A 22,594-nucleotide genomic window follows, 5' to 3' on the forward strand; every position below is an offset into this window, starting at 1 on the left:
AATGAAAACCTTGTTAACAATTTTAGAGGTTTCTACCCAAGCTTTATGAAACTTGACCAGAATATTTGTCTTTAAGAAATCTAGGAAAAATTTAAAACTGGTTTGCCTGAGGTAACAAACTAGGTCACTAAGTCAAATTATAGAAAAATCTTGTTAACAATATAGAGGCCACATTTACCACTTGAACTTCATTAAACTCTTTTGGAGTATTTGTGCCTTTGAAATCTAGGTTAAGATCAAATCTGGATAACCGGAGGTCAGAAAGTAGGTCACTAGGTCAAACCATAGAAAGACTTTGTTAAAACCAAAAGGCCACATGTTGCCTGTATAACCAAGTTTTACAACCATTTGGTAATCTTGGTCATTTTCATGCCAGTAAGATCATCCATCCCTATTCTCAGCACACAGTTCATTAATATATCAAAATGTCTTTTCCAGGAAATATTAACCTTTCATATCATACTTTGTCTTTCACAAGCTTTTATTAACAGCCACAAATTTACATCATAAAATTTATTATGATATTACTGATATAAAGCCTTCTAGAATAGGGTTTAATGTAGCTGAAAAGATTCTTTGTTAGGACCTTCTAAAGCTGTGAATAAAAAACATTGGAAGCATAATTAACATAAATTTCTTTGCGATCTAAAAACTTACACAGGCATATCAATGGCACAATAAAATATTCATTGCAGCAGACACCTAAAATTAATTGTCAATGATTTATCTTGAAATAACTGATGATAATTAACTAAGACACAAAAGAATGAAATGAAGTTGTTCATAAAACAATCAGCTTCATTATAAAATTTGATCAAGGTGAAAATATTTTGTCATTTTCAGTTAAATGTATTTATTCTTACTAAATTTACTTAACATTTTAGACTTCTCTAAAAATTAGTGTAATAGAAAGTAATCGAAAATGAAATGATTACACAAAGATTGAGGTCTTGGTTGGATTATATTCGACTTTGCGGACAAGGCTAAATTCAGTTTTTCGAATAATTCAAGGGTCATAATTCAAGTGTGCCTGGGGCAGTTTGGCCGGTTATTGAACTTGGCCGAGATATTATGCCCACAAACATTCTCAACAAGTTTGGTAAAGATTGAATGAAAACTGTTTGACTTAGAGAGTGGACAAGGCTAAATTTGCTAGTTTTTTTAGTAATTCAAGGGCCATAATCCAAGAGTACCTGGGACGATTTGGCTGATTATCGAACTTGGCCAAGATATTATGCTCACAAAGATTGTCAGCAAGTTTGGTGAAGATCTGATGAAAACTGACTTGGACAGCGGACATGCTTTGGACGCCGCCCGCCCGCCCTGCCGCTGCCACCACAGATGTTCACATAATTTACCCCGCTCTTTCAGACGGGTGTATAAAAACTGCAAACACTTGTGTGTACTCCTTTTCTTGGTGAAATTATCTGCTGTCTGAAGGTATTGGTTCTGATTTTAAAGCTGATAAAAGGTTGTTTACCAAATTTTTGATGCATAGATCAAAACTGTTGAACAATGTAGTATTTGCTGCCTTAAATGTCCACTGTAAAACTTGTGCAGAAAACTGCTTTACAGTTTTCAAGAGATCCGATTTTGACTTATAGACAGCACTATAATAAGGTAATATTCATGTTTTTCCCAAAACACAAGCATTCAAACTTTGCAAATTCTTAACACCACATTGAAGGCTTTTAACCATATAGTCACTAAATAAAGCCTATGCAAAAATGACCCCATCTCAAGTTAATTTTTTTATAATACAACAGTGTTAGTAAACCTCAACTGTTAAAAGAGATAACCCACTAATCTTACACTAGAGAACTACCTCAGTCCCTTGTTCGAGCTAATGTTTCATATATTATGGATAAGGTCATGAAGAATGGGGATAAACTAAGTGGTTGTAACAATGTAAAGTAATTTGAAAATCAATATGTTATGTATATTATCATATTTCCATTTATTACGAAGTTGACACAAACATTTCTCAATTTGTTGAACATTATAATTACTTTGTATGTCTCTGTTATAATCTGCAACAACTGAATTAAGACTTGATTTGAGCTGTGCCATGGGAAAACCAACATAGTGGCTTTGCGACCAGCATGGATCCAGACCAGCCTGCGCATCTGCGCAGTCTGGTCAGGATCCATGCTGTTCGCTAACGCTGTCTCTAATTGCAGTAGGCTTTAAAAGCGAACAGCATGCGCAGACTGGTCTGGATCCATGCTGGTCGCAAACCCACTATGTTGGTTTTCTCATGGCGCGGCTCTTTTCTAAAACAAAACTGATAAAGCACTTTATTATGTCAAGACCGTGATCTTAAATAACCTGTGTTTAAAGCTCATTCCTACTTCCATCTAAAATAAGATATACAGTAGCATCAGCTCAGAAGCAATAATTCATAAAACCACAACTAAAACATAAATAAATCTTTTATACTGTTATTTTAGTAGTAATTATAATCTGCTCTAGGGGGTCCCCTTGGTGGATGAGGTGGTCCTCCTGGCCCCCTAGGTGGAGCCGTTGTCCAAGGACCTCGAGGTGGACCCTGATTGTCATAGTACCTTGGTCCCCCTGGTGGACCACCCATCCTAGGCGGTGCTCTAGGCGGACCTGACTGTATCATCTGTGGTACAGGTCCCGGTGGCGGGCTGGTAAATGACGAGCTCGGAATTGTTTGACTGGAAAACATTGGAGGGGGCACACCAGGCGGTGGTTGATGTATATTAGGGGCAATGCTTCCAACTGGATACTGTCCAATAGAAGGCGGGGGATAATTCATGTTTGGCAGTGCTGCTGCCCCTGCCGGATGAGTCTGATAAGTTTGTTGTGGTTTTTTACTATACTCATCATCTTGTATAGGCACACTAATTAAGGTCTTTATTCTGGAGCCTACAACCGGTATGGCAGAAGTGTAATTATCAGCTGCCGACGATACCACCGACTGTGACAACACAGGTTGTGATGAAGGCAAGCTCTGCATTATTGTCCCGGAAGGTGTGTAAACATGCTGTGACTGCAGTCCAGTAGCTAGCTGGGGCTGATGGGCCGTAGAAATAGGCAGTGCATGCTGCATACCTCCAACCTGCCCTGGCAAGTATAAATTTTCCTGTGGTGCTCGCGCTGCCACTGCAGTTGCCGCAGCTACTTGTCGTATTGCTGACGTAAACTGTTCTAAAAATGCCTGTTGAGCAGGCTGTGCTGGGGAGGGATTTACAGCTACTTTAGGTGTGGTCAGCACAGCTCCTGCCTTCTGAGCAGCCACAGACAGATTCTGGTCCTTAATCTCATGTTTTAGATGTCTATGTCCAATATGTGCATTAAGGTCCCTCTGGGAAAGGTAAGTCCGTCTACAGCCATTGGAACCATGTTTAGACCCACCGTATGTACAGAGAAATACCGTACCAAGGGCTGACTGCTCTATCCTCTGTACAGGATCACCACACCTGGAAAGAAACACAACATACCTTTTACAACAACACTGGTAATATTCTTACTAAATATCTCGTGCAAATTCACTTCCGAAGTTTGCCAATTGTCAGTAGAGATGGTATATAGTGTAGAGGTCACCATGACCTGGTTGACGTTATGTTTTATTTTTGCTAGGTTCATTTGAATGAAAACATTTTTCAACAAGCTGCACCGGCTGTAAGTTTAATTTTGGGTGAGCTGCTGGCAAATACTGTAAAACCATTTAAAATTGTGGACAAGAAATTTTGTGGATTTTGTCCAAAAAGATCATTTCATGAGGATAAAAATTTGTTGACTTCAACTTCTTTAAGTTGGGTCATATGAACATTAGAATATGAGTTTTTGTTTCTAAACTATCTTTACAAGAGGACCATGATGGTCCTGAATCGCTCACCTCTTCCCACATGACCCAGTATTGAGTATGACGTCATTTATTCTATCATTTGACATAGTGACCTAGTTTTAGAGCTCATGTGACCCAGTTTTGAACTTGACCTAGATATTATCAAGATAAAAATTCTGACCAATTTTCATGAAGATCCATTGAAAAATATGGTCTCTAAGAGAGGTCACAAGGTTTTTCTATTATTTGACTTATTGACCTAGTTTTCGAAGGTACGTGACCCTGTTTTGAACTTTACCTAGATATCATAAGGTGAAAATTCAGATCAATTTTCATGAAGATCCATTGAAAAATATGGCCTCTAGAGAGGTAAAAAGATTTTAATAATTTTAGACCTACTGACCTAGTTTTTGACCGCAGTTGACCCAGTTTCAAACTTGACCTAGATATCATCAAGATGATCATTCAGACCACTTTCATACAGATCCCATGAAAAGTATGGCCTCTAGAGAGGTCACAAGGTTTTTTTTATTATTTGACCTACTGACCTAGTTTTTTAAGGCATGTGACCCAGTTTCAAACTTGGCCTAGATATCATCAAGGTGAACATTCTGACCAATTTCTATGGAGATCCATTCACAAGTATGGTCTCTAGAGAGGTCACAAGGTTTTTCTATTTTTAGACCTACTGACCCAGTTTTTGACCGCACATGACCCTGTTTTGAACTTGATCTAGATATCATCAAGATGAACATTCAGACCAATTTTGATACAGATCCCATGAAAAATATGGCCTTCAGAGAGGTCACAAGGTTTTTCTATTATTTGACCTACTGAGCTAGTTTTTGAAGGCACGTGACCCACTTTCGAACTTGACCTAGATATCATGAAGGTGAACATTCAGACCAACTTTCAAACAGATCCCATGAAAAATATGGCCTCTAGAGAGGTCACAAGGTTTTTCTATTATTTGACCTACTCACCTAGTTTTTGATGGCACGTGACCCACTTTTGAATCTGACCTAGATATCATCAAGAAGAACATTCTGACCAATTTTCATGAAGATCTCATGAAATATATGGCCTCTAGAGAGGTCACAAGGTTTTTCTATTTTTAGACCTACTGACCTAGTTTTTGAAGGCACGTGACCCACTTTCGAACTTGACCTAGATATCATCAAGGTGAACATTCTCACCAACTTTCACAAAGATCCCATGAAAAATGTGACCTCTAGAGTGGTCACAAGCAAAAGTTTACGGACGGACGAAGGACACCGCGCGATCACAAAAGCTCACCTTGTCACTTTGTGACAGGTGAGCTAAAAATGACAAATCAAGAAGAAAAAAATGCCCGAGTCGGAAATCGAACCCGGACCTCCGCTGCAATAAATCCCCCCCCCCCCCCCCCCTTTGTCTTTACCAATACACCAAAGATATAGATATTTATGTGTGTGTGTTTGGGTTTAACGTCTTTTTCAACAATTTTTAATTAAGGCAGAATACCTCGAGTAAAGCGTTACAAAAGTTTTTCAAATTTAGATGTAAAAATTAGGAAAAAGTACTAATTTTTGTGTGTTTCCATAACATAATTATAGTCTGTCAGTAATTCAGTTTCAAAGCTTTCTTAAGAAATATAGCATTAGTTTCCTGATACCTATATGTTTTGTCTTTTTGTTGTCGTACGATCTGGAGGCCAGTGCCTTTCATTTCAAAGATAGAGGAAGACACAAAATCCATGAAAATTAGTCCCCCATGAAAATTAATTTAAATGATTCCACAGTAAGGTAAAATTAACTGAACATCTCACGATTTTCCTTTACTTTAATACTGTCTAAATTTACTGAATCCCATTGTTTTCAGTCTTTTTAAATTACCATTACTATTTATACAATATGGAAGAAAGCATTCACAATATCAATGGACTATTCAATCTGGTTTTACCACTTTAGGCCAAAGCTTTCTCCATAATTGAGCAGAATATGTTTTAACTTTTAAGGTTTTTCTGACCCAGATGTTGGGCCGACTCCAAAAAAATAGGAGTCATCTTTTGACAATAGGCAATAATCCTATAAAGTTTGACAACTGTAGACCCTAGCCTTCTTCAGCTATTGAGAAGAAAGTGTTTTAAACCTAAAGGTCAACATTACCTTTACCTTTCACATACTGACCACAAAAGCTACAGGGGCCATCTACTGACATCTGGCAATAATCCTAAATTTGACCATTGCAGGGTTAAGCCTTCTTTAGTTATTATGCAGAAACTATTTTCAGTCTGACGGTCAATGTGACCTTGACCTCTGATCTTTGACACCTAAAACCAAGTAAATCATCTACTGACCACAGACAGCCAGCCTATCAAGTATGATCATTGTATGCCCAAGTCTTTTCCATTTAATGGCCAGAGAATTTCCCAAGTTGGAACTTCTACAGTTCAATGTAACCTTGACTGCAGACCCTAAAAGCAAGAGGTGCCGTCTGATTACAGGCAATTGTTTTGTGAAGGTCAAATGATACTTGTTATTGAGCTGAAAACATTTTCAGTGTAAATGTCACACTCATCTTGACATTTGACCAACTAACCCTAAAATCTATAGGTATTTTCTATGAACAAAATCATACTGTTGCCAAAAACAATAGGAGTCATCTCCTGACTAAAGACAGGTGTAGGTGTAATAAAGTTCCAGTTATTGAGCTGAAACCCATTTCTGTCTGAAAATTATTGTTTCCTTGATGTTTGACCTACAATTAAACCCTAAAAAGCATCTTCTACTAACAACAGGCAATTACCTAAGTTAGACTCCTGCATACCATACCATTCTCCAGTTATTAAGACACCTCAACTTGTTCAAAGGGTGGGGAGTGGGTGGGGGCAATTATCAGGGTGGCCACCAAAAATCTGAAGTAAATTTCCCTGATAATTCCCTGAATTTTCCCTGACAGGATAGTCAGTTTCCCTGATACTTTGTTTGGCGTAGCAACAATAGTGAATATAAATGTAGTAATATTATGGCCTCCATCCTCCCCTTCTAGACATACCTTCTCTACCAATAAACTTGTTTATTTTACATCTATTTTATATACATATGAAATTATATTTACTTTTTATACTTTGAAAATATATTCATTATTTACTTTATTTTCAGAATCCTGCTTCAATAATCAATTATATCGGTAATTTAAGATCTCATTGAGCAACTTCAGTAAGAGAAGTAAGCATATGGTAAGTAACAACTCAAAACAGCTCAAAAAGAAAACTTCAATACTTCAGCAGCATGACTTACATTTCACAAACATGTACATACCATTATTTATTTTGTAACTTGTTGTGATACTAATTCCAGAGTCTTTTATTGCCTATAACATTGATTATTCAAACTAGAGCTATCACTAAAGGTGATGAATGTACTCCCCGCATGAACTGACACAGAACATTGCAATTTGATGCACACAAGATTGCATAATTATGTGGACTTTATGTATATAGACTGTATGTATACAGTATTGTAACAAAAAACAAAGTCCCATAACAATGCAGAATATTTATCTAAAAGAACGTAACATGCACCATGCACAACTAGGGTTGGTACTGATCACTTGTGTGAAGTTTCATTAAGTTGTGTGCAAGGGTTTGGAAGATTAGGCGCGCACAAGATTGCATATGCAGACTGTATGTACATAGTATGTTAACAAGAAACAAAATCCCATAACTCTGCAATTTTTGTTGTTGAAAGAACCTAACATGCCCAATGCACAACTTCTGTTGTTACTGATCTCTTGTGTGAAGTTTCATTAAATTGTGTCAATGGGATGAGGAGAGATGGTGCGCACAAAATTGTGTCTATGTATATAGTATAGTAACAAAAAAAACAAAGTCCCATAACTCTGCAAAAAAAAAAAAATTCTGAAAGAACCAAACATGCCCCATGCACAACTACTGTTGTTGCTGATCACTTGTGTGAAGTTTCATTAAATTGTGCCAAGGGGATCAGGAGAGATGGTGCACACAAGATTGTGTCTATGTATATAGTATAGTAACAAAAAACAAAGTCCCGTAACTCTGCAGTTTTTTTTTCTGAAAGAATCTAACATGCCCCATGCACAACTATTACTGTTACTGATCCCTTGTGTGAAGTTTCATTAAACTGTGTCAAGGGGATAAAGAAAAAAATGGTGCGAACAAGATTGTGTCTATGTATATACATTGTAGTATAGTAAAAAAAAAACAAAGTCCCATAACTCTGCAAAAAAAATTCTGAAAGAACCAAACATGCCCCATGCACAACTACTATTGTTAATGATCACTTGTGTGAAGTTTCATTAAATTGTGCCAAGGGGATCAGAAGAGATGGTGTGCACAAGATTGTGTCTATGTATATAGTATAGTAACAAAAAACAAAGTCCCATAACTCTGTAATTTTTTTTTTTCTGAAAGAACCAAACATGCCCCATGCACAACTACTGTTGTTACTGATCACTTGTGTGAAGTTTCATTAAATTGTGTCAAGGGGATGAGGAGAGATGGTGCGCACAAAATTGTGTCTACGGACAGACAGACAGACAACCTGAAACCAGTATAACCCCCCCTTACAACTTTTTGTCGGGGGGTACAATTAACAATGTGATTACAGCTATAATCAGTTATCATGTTTTAATGTAAATGAACTGAGCCTGATTTATAATGCCACAAAGACACTACAATCTTCATAATCATACTGCATATTAAAGCAGAAGGTTACAAATAAGCCTTTAAGCATTACAAATATATAACTTTCTAAACATTATCAATGTTCTACATCACAAACATTCTAGCCATTCAGTGTTTCTTCTAAAATGAATTAGTCCACTAAATTTGCACACAACTGTCAACACCTCCTTCATTCATAACAACAATTTCATCTTTCTGGGTAAATGAGTTTCAAACTCAAGTCATGACATGGGACACCTGCATAATGACTTTGTGGCCACAGTATGGATTAAAAAAGCCTGTACTCTGGTCAGGAACCATCCTGTTCATTTTAACTTTTTATAGACCTATGGCTGTTACAGTTAATGTGCACAAACAAACAACATGGATCCTGATCAGACTACATAGAATGTACAGGCTAGTCTTGATTCCATTACTGGTTTCAAATCCAAAGAGTTTTCTCATGAAGTTACTAATTTTATGGTTTTAAAAATACATTTCATAATTATGCTATTCAAGACTAATGTTAATAACTAGCAAAAGTGTAACAAGCAACTACTACCAATACACAGGTACTTATAATGCATGATTCAAATGTTGGTATACATTTTGTTAATGTCAGCAATATACTGACACTCAATTCATTTTACCGGTAGTTTTTAGTTGTGTAACAACTTCTGCTTGCTTTCAAAGAACAATGTATTAGTATTTGAGCTCTGAGGCAATGGTTCCTCAATTCCATTTTTAGCTTCTCTCCGTTTTAGAAACAACAAGAGTTGTCAGTGGACAGTGCGCTCGACTATTCTCAGTGCTTGATAGTATAATATAAGCAATGAGTACATTATAATAAGCATATTCTAAGTCAAAAAGGGGCCATAATTCAGTCAAAATGCTTGATAGAGTTGCCTCCTCTTTATTACAGACTGGGGTCATGATGGTCAACAAGTATGCAAAATATGAAAGCAATATCTCAATGGATTGTGAAAATATTTGGGGTGGTACGCAAACTTTAACATTTATTCTAAGTCGAAAAGGGGCCATAATTCAGTCAAAATGCTTGATAGAGTTGCCTCCTACTTTTTACAGACTGGGGTCATGGTGGTAAACAAGTATGCAAAATATGAAAGCAATATCTCAATGGACTATGAAAATATTTGGGGTGGTACGCAAACTTTAACATTTGTGTGACTCTCACGCTGACGCTGGGGAGAGTAGGATAGCTCCCCTATTCTTCGAATAGTCGAGCTAAAAACATATCTCTTATAGTTGATGAATAACAGTTTTAGAATCATCAAACACTGAGTGCCTTTACTAGGTATAGTATTCTGTATTATATAAAATAAATGTAACTATTATGTAGAGAAACCACCAGTAGCGAAGACATAATTATACAGTCTTTTTAATTTTTTCTTTCAATTTATGAAAAATTCCCTGATAATTCCCTGATTTTTTCAAAATTTTCAAATTCCCTGAATTTTCCATGCAGGGAATTTTTTTTAGCATTTTTCCCTGTTTTCCCTGTTTTCCAGAGTCGGTGGCCACCCTGATTATTAATGCAACTATGGTGGCACACATTTGCTTATTATATTTACCTTGGACATGATTTCTCTGTCTTTTTTGCACAAGTAAAGCAAAACACATGTTTACACTGGATCTGAAATAACATAAAACTTAATATAAGGAAACGGTGATGCGTAATAATAAACACACTCGTGACATTTTCAAAAAAACAAACGTTATTTATGATAGATCGTTAATGACACATGTGAAGAAACAGCTAAGACATTTTTTTTATTTGAAATACTGTAACCGAATTCTCAATTTTCTTCCACAAATTAAGATCTCATAATTATCGTCTCAATTTTATTAAAAGGCTATCTTATTTCCTTTATTTGCATGCAAACAGAAAAAAGAAATAATTAATAACAATTTTGATCAATAATTTTTTTCTCCCACCTTTCATCAATAATTGATCTCTTTATCAGATCAAATACACCGACAAACAAACATTTAAGACAGTCGGGGAATAGACCATGCAATTCTCATGATGTGCGAAAATTTTAAATTAACCGATACATTCTGACCGCCGAAGGTGTGAAAACAACTTGACACCTCTGCTCGAGTTTGCCATAAGCAACAAAGAGTAAACTAATACACAGGGGCCAGGTGTCATGCTTGAGTGAATGAGTTATCGATGCTCGACCCAGCCATGGTAATTTCATAAACAATATAGAAGGAAATCGGCCGGGACCACATGAATTGCTCGAGCGAGCCCGGGTGCTCGAGTCATTGATGCTTAAGCGAGCGGTGTTTCACTGTATAAGAATTCCTGACTTGGATTTAACCTAGTACCTTTTTTTTCGTAAGATCCATCTTTTTTCAGGTCATTCCTAGAATGTTGCATTTAAATGTAGTTGTTTTTTGTGCAGTATTTAAAGTTCAAAAAACTTAATGCTTAACATATTACTTCTTAAAATGAAGATACTTGTGAACTCATTCATAATATCTTCCATGTTTTGCACAGAGTTATAAGAAACTATAAATTATAGTATAATTGAGACATATGGATATACAGGACACAGACCCCCATTTAATAGTTAAAAACTTCAAATACAACTGACTGCTGAAGAACTATTTTTTGCCTAGACACAGAAGTCCCTACAAGAAGGGGTATTTGTCATAGGATTAAATCATTTATATTGAAACTTGATTCAAAGACCTGCATATTCGCCAAATAATCTATCATCAATAACATAGGTTTCAAAAAAAATAATTTCATCTTTAAAGTTCATGCAGGCTATATATATCTTTTGTGACTGAATGATGAACAAACATATTAATAGACCACAGACAAAACAAGAGCTGTCCATAAGACAGCCAAGCTCGACTATTCGAAATATTGTCCCAGAAGCAGGAAAATATTACCCAAAAAGGTTAAATATCAAAAGAGTTTTAAGTTCAAAAGGGGGAATAATTTGACCAAAATGCATATCAGTTATGGGACTTGCTGCTATCAACTAGTTTTATAACCCCGAAGGCACATGTGAAGTTTCAATTCAATATCTGCATTAGCTTTGGAGATAGAAACTTGCATGTAAAACTTTAACCAGAATTTTCAAAGTCCAAAAGGGGGCATAATTTGCCCAAAATACATGCCAGAGTTATGGGACTTGATCCAGTGAGGTTAGTAATTGATCTAGAAAAAGAAAAAATAAGTTTCAAATCTATATGCCTTTTAGAAATAGCTGTATGTACTTGCACGCAAAACTTTAACCAGAATTTGCTAAGTCCAAAAGGGGGCATAATTTGGCCAAAATGAAGGTCAGAGTTATGGGACTTGCTGCTATCAACTAGTTTTATAACCCCGAAGACACATGTGAGGTTTCAAATCAATATCTGCATTAGTTTTGGAAATAATAACTTGCATGTAAAACTTTAACCAAAATTTTCTAAGTCTAAAAGGGGGCATAATTTGCTCAAAAAAACATGTCAGAGTTATGGGTCTTGACCCAGTGAGGTTGGTAATTGATCTTGAAAAAGAAAAAGTAAGTTTCAAATCTATATGCCTTTTAGAAATAGCTGTATGTACTTGCACGCAAAACTTTAACCAGAATTTTCTAAGTCCAAAAGGGGGCATAATTTGGCCAAAATGAAAGTCAGAGTTATGGGACTTGCTGCTATCAACTAGTTTTATAACCCCGAAGACACATGTGAAGTTTCAAATCAATATCTGCATTAGTTTTGGAGATAGTAACTTGCACGTAAAACTTTAACCAAAATTTTCTAAGTCCAAAAGGGGGCATAATTTGCTCAAAATACATGTCAGAGTTATGGGACTTGACCTAGAGAGGTTGGTAATTGACCTAGAAAAAGAAAATATAAGTTTCAAAGCTATATGCCTTTAATTGATGGCTGTATGTACTTGCATGCAAAAACTTAACCAAGGTGTGACGCCGACGCCGACGCCGACGCCAGGGTGAGTAGAATAGCTAGACTATTCTTCGAATAGTCGAGCTAAAAAATCTGCTTATCTTTTATATAGCTTCCTATTATAATGTCCCAGGTTTCATGAAAAAACCTCTTGCATATCTAAAGTTTTCCATAGCAGAATCAACTACTTTTTTCTGACAAAAGGACAGACAGATGGACAAATTTATGTATGTTTTGCACACTGTCTTCTATATATTACATGTCTATTCTACATTTCCAATTATTATAGTATCAAATTTTTGCCATGGCAACAAAATAAAACAACTTTGAAATTTTCCATATTGAAGCTATCCATGTACCACATTTCATGACCAAATATCATTCACATTTCAAAGTCATCACAGATTGCAACATTTTGCCATATATTAAGTTTATTTATTGCCATAGCAACTGTAATTTTTGCCACAACAACAAAATAAAAGGATGTACATACTGTCTGAACTGCCATCTATCATTGTACAAAGTTTCATGAAAAAGTCTCTTGTACTTTCAAAGTTACAGCAGAATCCCATTTTATGTGACAAACAGACTGATGGACAGACAGACTGACAGGGCAAACCATCACTGCCCTCCAGTGAAACATACATAAGGGAGTTATAACTGACTCACCATTCGACCATAAATTAAGATGGGCAGTGAACATATTCCACAGCAATGGATGAGAGGGTCTACCACTTTCTCTCCTAATAGGTTCACCTGTAAAACACAGAATGAATAGCTGTAATAACTGTTAAACATGAGAACAGGACCAATATTCATCAATGTTTTATATAATAAGATTTCAAAGTGCTGTTTTTTGTCTCTGCCATGTATTAGGATAGGAGATCTTGTGAATAAACTTAGTTTGAATAAATCATCTAAAGGTGCAGACAGCTGCAATAAATTTTAGCATTATGAATTTCCCAAACATTTATATGGCAATTTGATTGTTTGTTTTGGGTTTAACTCCATTTTTCAACAGTATTTCATTTATGTAACGGCGAGCAGTTAACCTAACCAGCGTTCCTGGATTCTGTACCAGTACTAACCTGTTCTCAGCAAGTAAATGCCAACTTCCCCACATGAATCAGAGGTGGAAGACGTAGATCAGTGCTCTCCCTATTGAGCTAAGCAGGCAGGTATATTGCAATTTGAATATTTTGGGTTTCCAAGTCTAACAAAGTCTTAACCTTGATGAATATGGACTTAGGATGAGAGAATATAGTATTAATTAGAGCACGTAGAACACAAAATGCCCCCTTGATGCATTCAGTAATTGCACAAGGAACAGAAATTATTTGGTCACTGTACACAAAAGTTCTACTGTTCTGGGTCAATGTGACCTTGACCTTTGACCTATTGACCTCTAAATCGAATAGGGGTCATCTGCTGGTCATGACCAAACTTACTATCAACTTTCATGATCCTAGACCCAAGCATTCTCAAGTAATCGTCCAGAAACGGTTTTACTGTTCTGGGTCACTGTAACCTTGACCTTTGACCTACTGACCTAAAAATTAATAGGGGTCATCTGCTGATCATGATAAACACCCTTATCAAATTTTGTGATCCTAGGCCTAAGCGTTCTCAAGTTATAATCCGGAAACCGTTTAACTGTTCTGGGCCACTGTTACCTTGACCTTTGACCTATTAATCTCAAAATCAAAAGGGGTCATCTGCTGGTCATGATCAACCTCCCTATCAACATTCAAGATCCTAGGCCCAAGCGTTCTTGAGTTATCATCCGGAAACTGTAACTGTTCCGGGTCATTGTGACCTTGACCTTTGACTTACTGATCTCAAAATCAATAGGGTCACCTGTTGGTCATGATCAACCTTCCAATCACCAATCAACTTTCATGATCCTAGGCCCAAGCGTTCTTGAGTTATCATAAGGAAACGGATTGGTCTACATACAGACAGACATCTGCAAAACAATATACCCCTCCTTCCAAGAGGGGTGGGGGTAAAAATCAACACAATCACAGCTTGACTGGCGAGATCAGATGGGAAAGCACTGCCAACAAGAGTACTAACACAGAAGTTGTAGGCAATAAACGGTTAATTTGAACAAAAGTACTGAAATATCTACATTCATCATAAATCTCTGAGAAAGCCTTAATTATCTACTTATTTATTGCTTTGGTTTAAAGTTATCCTAACAACTGTTCAACAATGACTTACCAGCTTTTGATGATAAAGGAAGACCAAAGGTGCCCATTTGGTCATTATTTCAAGTACTGGTGGGAACTTCGGTAGAACCACCCTGATAACCTTGAACCCATGGCATATGAGGGGAAAGTGAATAAAAGTCAGCAAACTTATCCACTCAGCAACAGATGTCTCCCACAAAACCTAAAATAACTGGCAGTAAATTCTATTTTTCAGGGTTATAATAACTTCCAGTCTTACCTTATGATCCCATCTCAACTTTTTATTGTGGTGTAGCGGTTCTCCTGGCTCCATGGTTTTAAATATTGGTGTCTCTAGCACCTCATCCTCTGCAAACAAAATACAACAGTTCCATAAATATATGTCACATAATAATGTGTCTGCATCATCCTAAATAATGCACAACCATTTTGTACATAGGTTTCAAACAAATTCTAAATAACAGGACAATATTGTACTACTGAAGGAAGTACAAATCCACTTCTGTTTAAGGGGCAATGAAATGTAACAGGAAGCTCTGTCTTAAATATGGTTCAGCTGGTGAAGAAATGCTATGAGTATTAAAATCGTGAAATACAATGGCAAGTAGTGTATACCAGTGGTGAAATACATCAGTTTGGATAAATCAAGGGCACATTACTCTTGACAACCTGACCAGAATCAGCCACTATTAGATTTGATTAAGATTTTATAGGTGTTTATAAACATTCTGTAAACATAACATTACAACTGGCAAACAAGAGTGCCAGACTGTCACAAAAAACGCCCGTCATCGAACTGGCCTAATTTAAGGGGCATAATCCAAGAGTGCCTGGGGCGATTTGGGTAGTTATCGTACTTGGCTGAGATATTATGCCCACAAACATTGTTCGCAAGTTTGGTGAAAATCGGATGAAAACTGTTCGACTTAGAGTGCGAATAAGGCTAAATTTGCAGTTTTTTTAGTAATTCAAGGGCCACAATCCAAGAGTGCCTTGGGCGATTTGGCTGTTTATCAAACTCAGCCGAGATATTATGCCCACAAATATTGTCAGCAAGTTTGGTGAAGATCGGATGAAAATTTTTCGACTTAAGAGATTTATTTATTTGCGTTTTAAGGCGTACCAACACAGTATAGGTTATATGGCACCAAACAGGACTACAAATTTTGGTTTCACATCTCATTTACATCGAAATAAAAACATGAGGTATGGAAACAAAATTTGCATACCTGCTGGAATCACAGATTTACAGCAAAACCAAGTGTTAAGACCCTATTAGTCGCCTCTTATGATCATGCAAGAGTAAGGCAGTGGTTCCAATTCTTTTCATACACAGATCGTCCCAGAATCACATGGGGCTCAACTTGAGAGAGCGGACAAGGCTAAATACGCAGTTTTTTTTTAGTAATTCAAGGGCCATAATCCATGAATGCTTGGGGCAATTTGGCTGGTTATCGAACTTGGCCAAGATATTATGTCCACAAACATTGTCAGCAAGTTCGGTGAAGATCAGATGAAAACTGCTGGACTTAAGAGAGCGGACATGCTTTGGATGCTGCCCACCCGCCCCCATGGGTGTTCACATAATATGCCCCGCTCTTTCAGAGACAGGCATATAAAAATGAATTAGAATGAACTAAAAACTGTGTTTAAACATAGTGAACAAGAGCTGCTTAATGACAGCACTGACTACCAATTTTGAAAACCTCCCACATTTATACTTTTATAAAGACTATGGACATCCAACAATCCTAAAAGCTCACTTTTGCCACTTCATGTTCAAGTCAGCTAAAAAAAAAATAGGTATAAAGTCCCTACATGTACCTATTAACAAAACGCGATAACTGTGGCCTTTATTTACTAATACCGGATTAACCCATAACAATGAAATAGGGAATCAGGTGGACACATTTCATGACAAATATCCTATATCGCAAAATCGATGTAAGTAGCGGCGTGGTCTAGTGGTTAACACGTATGATTTGTAAGCTTACGGTGCTGGTTCGAATACAGGACGAGCTATTTTTTTTATATTTTTGCGGCATGTTTTTTACCTGGAGCTATTTGTGAGCGTTTCATCATTGAGGTCAGTGATGAGAAGACTTCAGACACTGCTAGCGAGCAGGATGACTACTCAAATACCGACAGTGCTTTTTAATGAACATTCATATACATGTATGTCATGATATGAAAAATATATTAAATAAACAAAAAAATAAAAAGGTATGAATGAAAAAAAAATAAACACAAAAAAATGATGTAAAAAAGACTTGCAAAAATAGAATAAGTAAAAATCATTTAAAAAGATTGGCTCGAACCTACACCATACAAACATAAAATTAATACAGGTCAGACACACTATCCACTAAACTACAAATCTGTTGTACAATAAATTATCGTATTTAGAGATAAGAATACTACTTTATACCAATTAACACCACTTATCGGATAATACACCTGCTTTACCTGTTTTTGGATGTTACCAAGTACCGTTAAAATAAAATTATCGCGATCCATTAATACCTAACCAGCCCTCACTGGGCTGTGATAGGGGAAAACAAAAATATTTCAAAGGTTGGTTTGGCAATATATGTTGTGTGAAAGTTTGATTAAAGGCCTAGATTTTGGCAGTGGGCCAAGGGATTTCTGTCTTCACCAGCACAGTTGGGGGCTAATGACCATCACAGTATGGTTCCAATAAACAAGGGTCATTGTTTATTGGAGAGTCAGTCTACCTTACAAGTATATCAATTAGTGAGAAGGGGAAACAATGTAATTTATTTTAAATTAATGAATAATTGATAACTTATATTACACTATTTTTTTTTTTTTTTTGGCATTTCTATGTAAAGAAAAATATTTGTTGATCAAACACAATAAAATAATCAGAAACTTATTTTCACAATAATGGAATAATGAGAAACTTACTTAAAGAAGTATGCAAGTTTTTATTTTTTCAAATTCTGTCTGGAGAATTGTGATATTTCAGAAAAATGTGACTTTCACTCCTCTAAAGCTTACAGAAAATGTTGATTCTAGAATGTAAACAAACCGAGAATTCGCCAAGAGCATGCTGTACAAGAGTAAGGCAATTTAAAAGTTATAAAGCACAAGATGTGGTTATTGTGGTAATTTGACACTATGTACAGTAATATGCCATGTATACTGTTTGTTAAAGAAATATTAAACAGAAAACATGGTAACTACAAAACATGCAAAACCACTGCTCACAATCTGACTGATCACGTTTAATAAAGATGTCTGTACAACTGAGAACTATACCACACCTGCAGCTGACTGCTGGTCACTGTCTTCTTTCTTCACCGTCTTGGACGACTTTCTTGGTCGGCCTCTACCCGACGATGAGGAAGACTTCTCAGTCTTTAACTTCAGAGTGATATTCTTTCTGGCTGGTCTAGGACTGGAGGAATGGGAGTTCTCAGATTCTAGTTCAATGTCTGAAAAATGATTAATACAAAATTACAAAATAAATTACTTAAAAGTTTAGATTTATTTGAAGTGCACTGTCTGGCAAGAAATTCTTCAAATGGATATCTGGTTTAACATAGGTGAATCCTTTTGATAAAGGTTTAAAGTGACAGGACCAATGCTTACCATAAATCATAATAAATGCATTCAAAGTTACTGCCCTTTTATTAGGAGCAGTGCTGTTATAAGACAGTAAACTGAAACTTCTACATGTACCAAAAATGCAAGTGGGTAAAATTTTAAAGTACTTCACTAAAAGTCTTAGAAAAAACTTCTAAAACTGCAGATTTGACATGTTTGAAGAACTTTGACATCCCTTAATAAGTATGATATGCTCTGAGAACTGGTCTATGCAAAACTTTGTCCCTTCATTCAGTTTTTTTACCTAAGACTAAATATCATGTTTTGGTTTACACATGAATGGCATAATATTTTAACCAACAACGTTACAAGTGCATAAAAAGCATAAAATTGAAGCAAACATATTCTTAAAACAATCACATGCATGCAATGCTTATTATGTTGAGCACATCTCTTGATTTGGGTAAATTACCTTGTATGGGACATTATATCCAAACAAGAGCACCGCCGTGCGGCAGCAGACGCTCATCTGATTTTTTGTCTCTGTATCATAAAAAAATTGTCCTACCTGTGTGTTTTTATGATATTTTCTAAGTCCAAAAGGGGCCGTAATTCTTGCAAAAAGCAGGATGGAGTTATGTTTCTTGCTGTACAGAGTCAGCTTATGATGGTGAACAAATGTTGCAAGTTTTAAAGCAATAGCTTTGATAGTTTAGGAGAAAATTTGACATAAACGCAAAACTTAACCAAGATATCTGATATTTTCTAAGTCAAAAAGGGGCCATAATTCTTGCAAAAAGCAGGATGGAGTTATGTTTCTTGCTGTACAGTCAGCTATTGACGGTGAACAAGTGTTGCAAGTTTTAAAGCAATAGCTTAGATAGTTTAGGAGAAAAGCTGACCTAAACATAAAACTTAACCAGGCAACGCCAATGCCAATCAAGTGATGACAATAACTCATCATTTTTTTTCAAAAAATCAGATGAGCTAAAAACTGTGAAACAAGAACAACAAAACAGTGAACATTTCTTTTTTGCATATCATCATTACAAACAGGTCAGGGCTTTCCCCTCAAAATATGACGAAGTATTTGTTTGTCATGTGAAAAACAAGTGTGATTCTTCTTAAAATTATTAAGTTTTAGCAATGCTTTCCCTAACATGGTGAAAGAAGTGTGATATTGAACTAAACTGTGAAAAGCAAATAATTATTGCCAATTTAACAATACTGACTCTTTTATTTTAACCTGAAGAATTATTCTGCAGGGAAAATTTCTAAGGCTTTGGATCCATGGCAATGCTATCATTACTATAAAGGACCAAACTTAAATGTTTTTTGACTAAAGACAAGTAATTTTAATTTTTATTCTAATATTATTAATTTTTATGTTCAAACATATTCTAGTGCTTACGGGTCTGATTAGACTGCCGAAAACCTCAACTTTTTCACTGAAGAATTGTAACGAACTTTTACTTATAGTAAAAGCAAAATGCAACAACTGACAAATACCTCACTGAGACGTCAGCTTAAACAATGCAGTATGAGGAACTGAGGACCTGGCTTTATTATGTTATGCACTTCCTGCTAACGATTTAGAAGGGAGGGGTTTGCTTGTTTCAAAGCTCCAAATTAAACTTTCATAATAACAAACTCAGTACAGCAATAACCACAGGAAAGATAATTCCTGCAAACTAGGGCTGGGTACCGCCCTGAAAAAATACAGCGGTATACCACGTTTTTTCCCAAATTACCACGGTATACCACCATTTTTATCGTAAGACTCACAGCTATGGCTGAGGTCATAAAAATATTGAAAAACTCTCAGAAATGCTTAATTTATTATGACTAGTTACTCGACTAGAATTAAAGAAAACAAGAGGACCATGATGGTCCTGAATCGCTCACCTGTCCCCACATGACCCAGTTTTGAGTATGATGTCGCTTTTTCTATTATTTGACATAGTGACCTAGTTTTTGAGTTCATGTGACCCAGTTTTGAACTTGATCTAGATATCATCAAGATAAAAATTCTGACCAATTTTCATACAGATCCATTGAAAAATATGGCCTCTAGAGAGGTCACAAGGTTTTTCTATTATTTGACCTAATGACCCAGTTTTTGAGCTCATGTGACCCAGTTCTGAACTTGACCTAAATATCATCAAGTTGAACATTCTCCCAAATTTTCATGAAGATCTCATGAAAAATATGGCCTCTAGAGAGGTCACAAGGTTTTTCTATTTTTAGACCTGCTGACCTAGTTTTTGACCGCACATGACCCAGTTTCAAACCTGACCTAGATATCATCAAGATGAACATTCTGACCAATTTTCATGAAGATCCATTGACAAATATGGCCTTTAGAGAGGTCACAAGGTTTTTCTATTTTTAGACCTACTGACCTAGTTTTTGACCGCACATGACCCAGTTTTGAAACTGATCTAGGTATCATCAAAATGAATATTCAGACCAATTTTCATACAGATCCCATGAAAAATATGGCCTCTAGAGAGGTCACAAGGTTTTTATATTATCTGACCTACTGACCTAGTTTTTGATGGCACGTGACCCAGTTTCAAACTTGATCTAGATATCATCAAGATGAACATTCTGACTAACTTTCATGAAGATCCATTTAAAAGTATGGCCTCTAGAGAGGTCACAAGGTTTTTCTATTTTTAGACCTACTGACCTAGTTTTGGACCGCACATGACCCAGTTTCAAACTTGACCTAGATATCATCAAGATGAACATTCTGACCAACTTTCATAAAGATCCCATGAAAAAAAGTGACTTCTAGAGTGGTCACAAGCAAAAGTTTACGCACGGACGGACGCACGGACTGAAGCAAAGATGACGGACGCTGCGCAATCACAAAAGCTCACCTTGTCACTTTGTGACATGTGAGCTAAAAATACACTGGAATAATAACTTGACTTATGACTAGTTAGATTTATGACCCTTAGTATTTTTATCAGTGTGTATTCGTCGGAAGACGCCATATCGCCTCTAGGGAAGCACTGGGTCACATGTATATAGGTCGCGCTTCTCTGAAGTTCGATTCGTGCACCCGTTTGATAAACCAGTAACGTTTACAAGTAGTATAAAGGCTTCATCAAATCGTTTTCAAATAAAAAGAAAATAAATAAATTTCGACTCCACCTTTTCCATACTATTTATTTCTGTTTTAATACATGCAAATACATACCGGGATATTTTAAACTATCATCATTTAAACAAAAAGTCGGGACTCACCGAATTTACCAGACTCAAAGTAAAAACAAGTGCGCACATGACGTCATCCATCTATACGGAATAATTCGGAGGTTTTTGAATGTTTTGATTGGGGATCACGCAGTCGATCATGCATGTTCAATTATACCATTGGGTGGTTAGTTTTGGGAGCTAATAATAGTAGCATGGGAATTCCAGAGATATAAATCAGAAAATCATGCATTGTGTCATTTGCTGTTACGGTAGGCTACATAGACAATGTAAATTAACAAGAGGACCATGATGGTCCTGAATCGCTCACCTCTTCCAACATGACCCAGTTTTGAATATGACGTCATTATTTGACATAGTGACCTAGTTTTTGAGCTCATGTGACCCAGTTTTGAACTTGACCTAGATATTATCAAGATAAAAATTCTGACCAATTTTCATGAAGATCCATTGAAAAATATGGTCTCTACAGAGGTCACAAGGTTTTTCTATTATTTGACCTATTGATCTAGTTTTCGAAGGTATGTGACCCTGTTTTGAACTTTACCTAGATATCATCAAGGTGAACATTCTCACTAATTTTCATGCAGATCTCATGAAAAATAGGGCCTCTAGAGAGGTCACAAGGTTTTTCTATTTTTATACCTACTGGCCTAGTTTTTGACCGCATGTGACCCAGTTTTGAAACTAACCTAGATATCATCAAGGTGAACATTCAGATCAATTTTCATGAAGATCCATTGAAAAATATGGCCTCTAGAGAGGTCAAAAGATTTTTCTAATTTTAGACCTACTGACCTAGTTTTTGACTGCAGTTGACCCAGTTTCAAACTTGACCTAGATATCATCAAGATGAACATTCAGACCAACTTTCATACAGATCCCATGAAAAGTATGGCCTCAGAGAGGTCACAAGGTTTTTTTTTATTATTTGACCTACTGACCTAGTTTTTTAAGGCACGTGACCCAGTTTCAAACTTGGCCTAGATATCATCAAGGAGAACATTCTGACCAATTTTAATGGAGATCCATTCACAAGTATGGCCTCTAGAGAGGTCACAAGGTTTTTCTATTTTTAGACCTGCTGACCTTGTTTTTGTCCGCACATGACCCTGTTTCGAACTTGACCTAGATATCATCAAGATGAACATTCAGACCAATTTTCATACAGATCCCATG

At 36.3% G+C, this 22,594-nt stretch overlaps 1 protein-coding gene across 2 annotated transcripts in view; it reads right to left on the reverse strand.

Annotated features, from left to right (window-relative positions):
- Window positions 1-462: 462 nt before the first annotated feature.
- LOC123529276 (E3 ubiquitin-protein ligase Hakai-like) overlaps window positions 463-22,594 on the reverse strand; it is a 28,392-nt gene continuing 6,260 nt past the window's right edge. For both annotated transcript variants that reach the window (XM_045309542.2, XM_045309543.2), the window contains exons 2-6: window positions 17,908-18,078; window positions 14,880-14,968; window positions 13,098-13,184; window positions 10,091-10,152; window positions 463-3,446 (exon numbers count right to left, since the gene is read on the reverse strand). In XM_045309542.2, the coding sequence (XP_045165477.1) occupies window positions 2,447-3,446; window positions 10,091-10,152; window positions 13,098-13,184; window positions 14,880-14,968; window positions 17,908-18,078 (1,409 nt within the window). In that variant the 3' untranslated portion in view covers window positions 463-2,446. The remainder of the gene's footprint in view (window positions 3,447-10,090; window positions 10,153-13,097; window positions 13,185-14,879; window positions 14,969-17,907; window positions 18,079-22,594) is intronic.

Source organism: Mercenaria mercenaria, chromosome 13, assembly GCF_021730395.1.
Source record: "Mercenaria mercenaria strain notata chromosome 13, MADL_Memer_1, whole genome shotgun sequence".
In the NCBI taxonomy this organism is placed as follows: domain Eukaryota; kingdom Metazoa; phylum Mollusca; class Bivalvia; order Venerida; family Veneridae; genus Mercenaria; species Mercenaria mercenaria.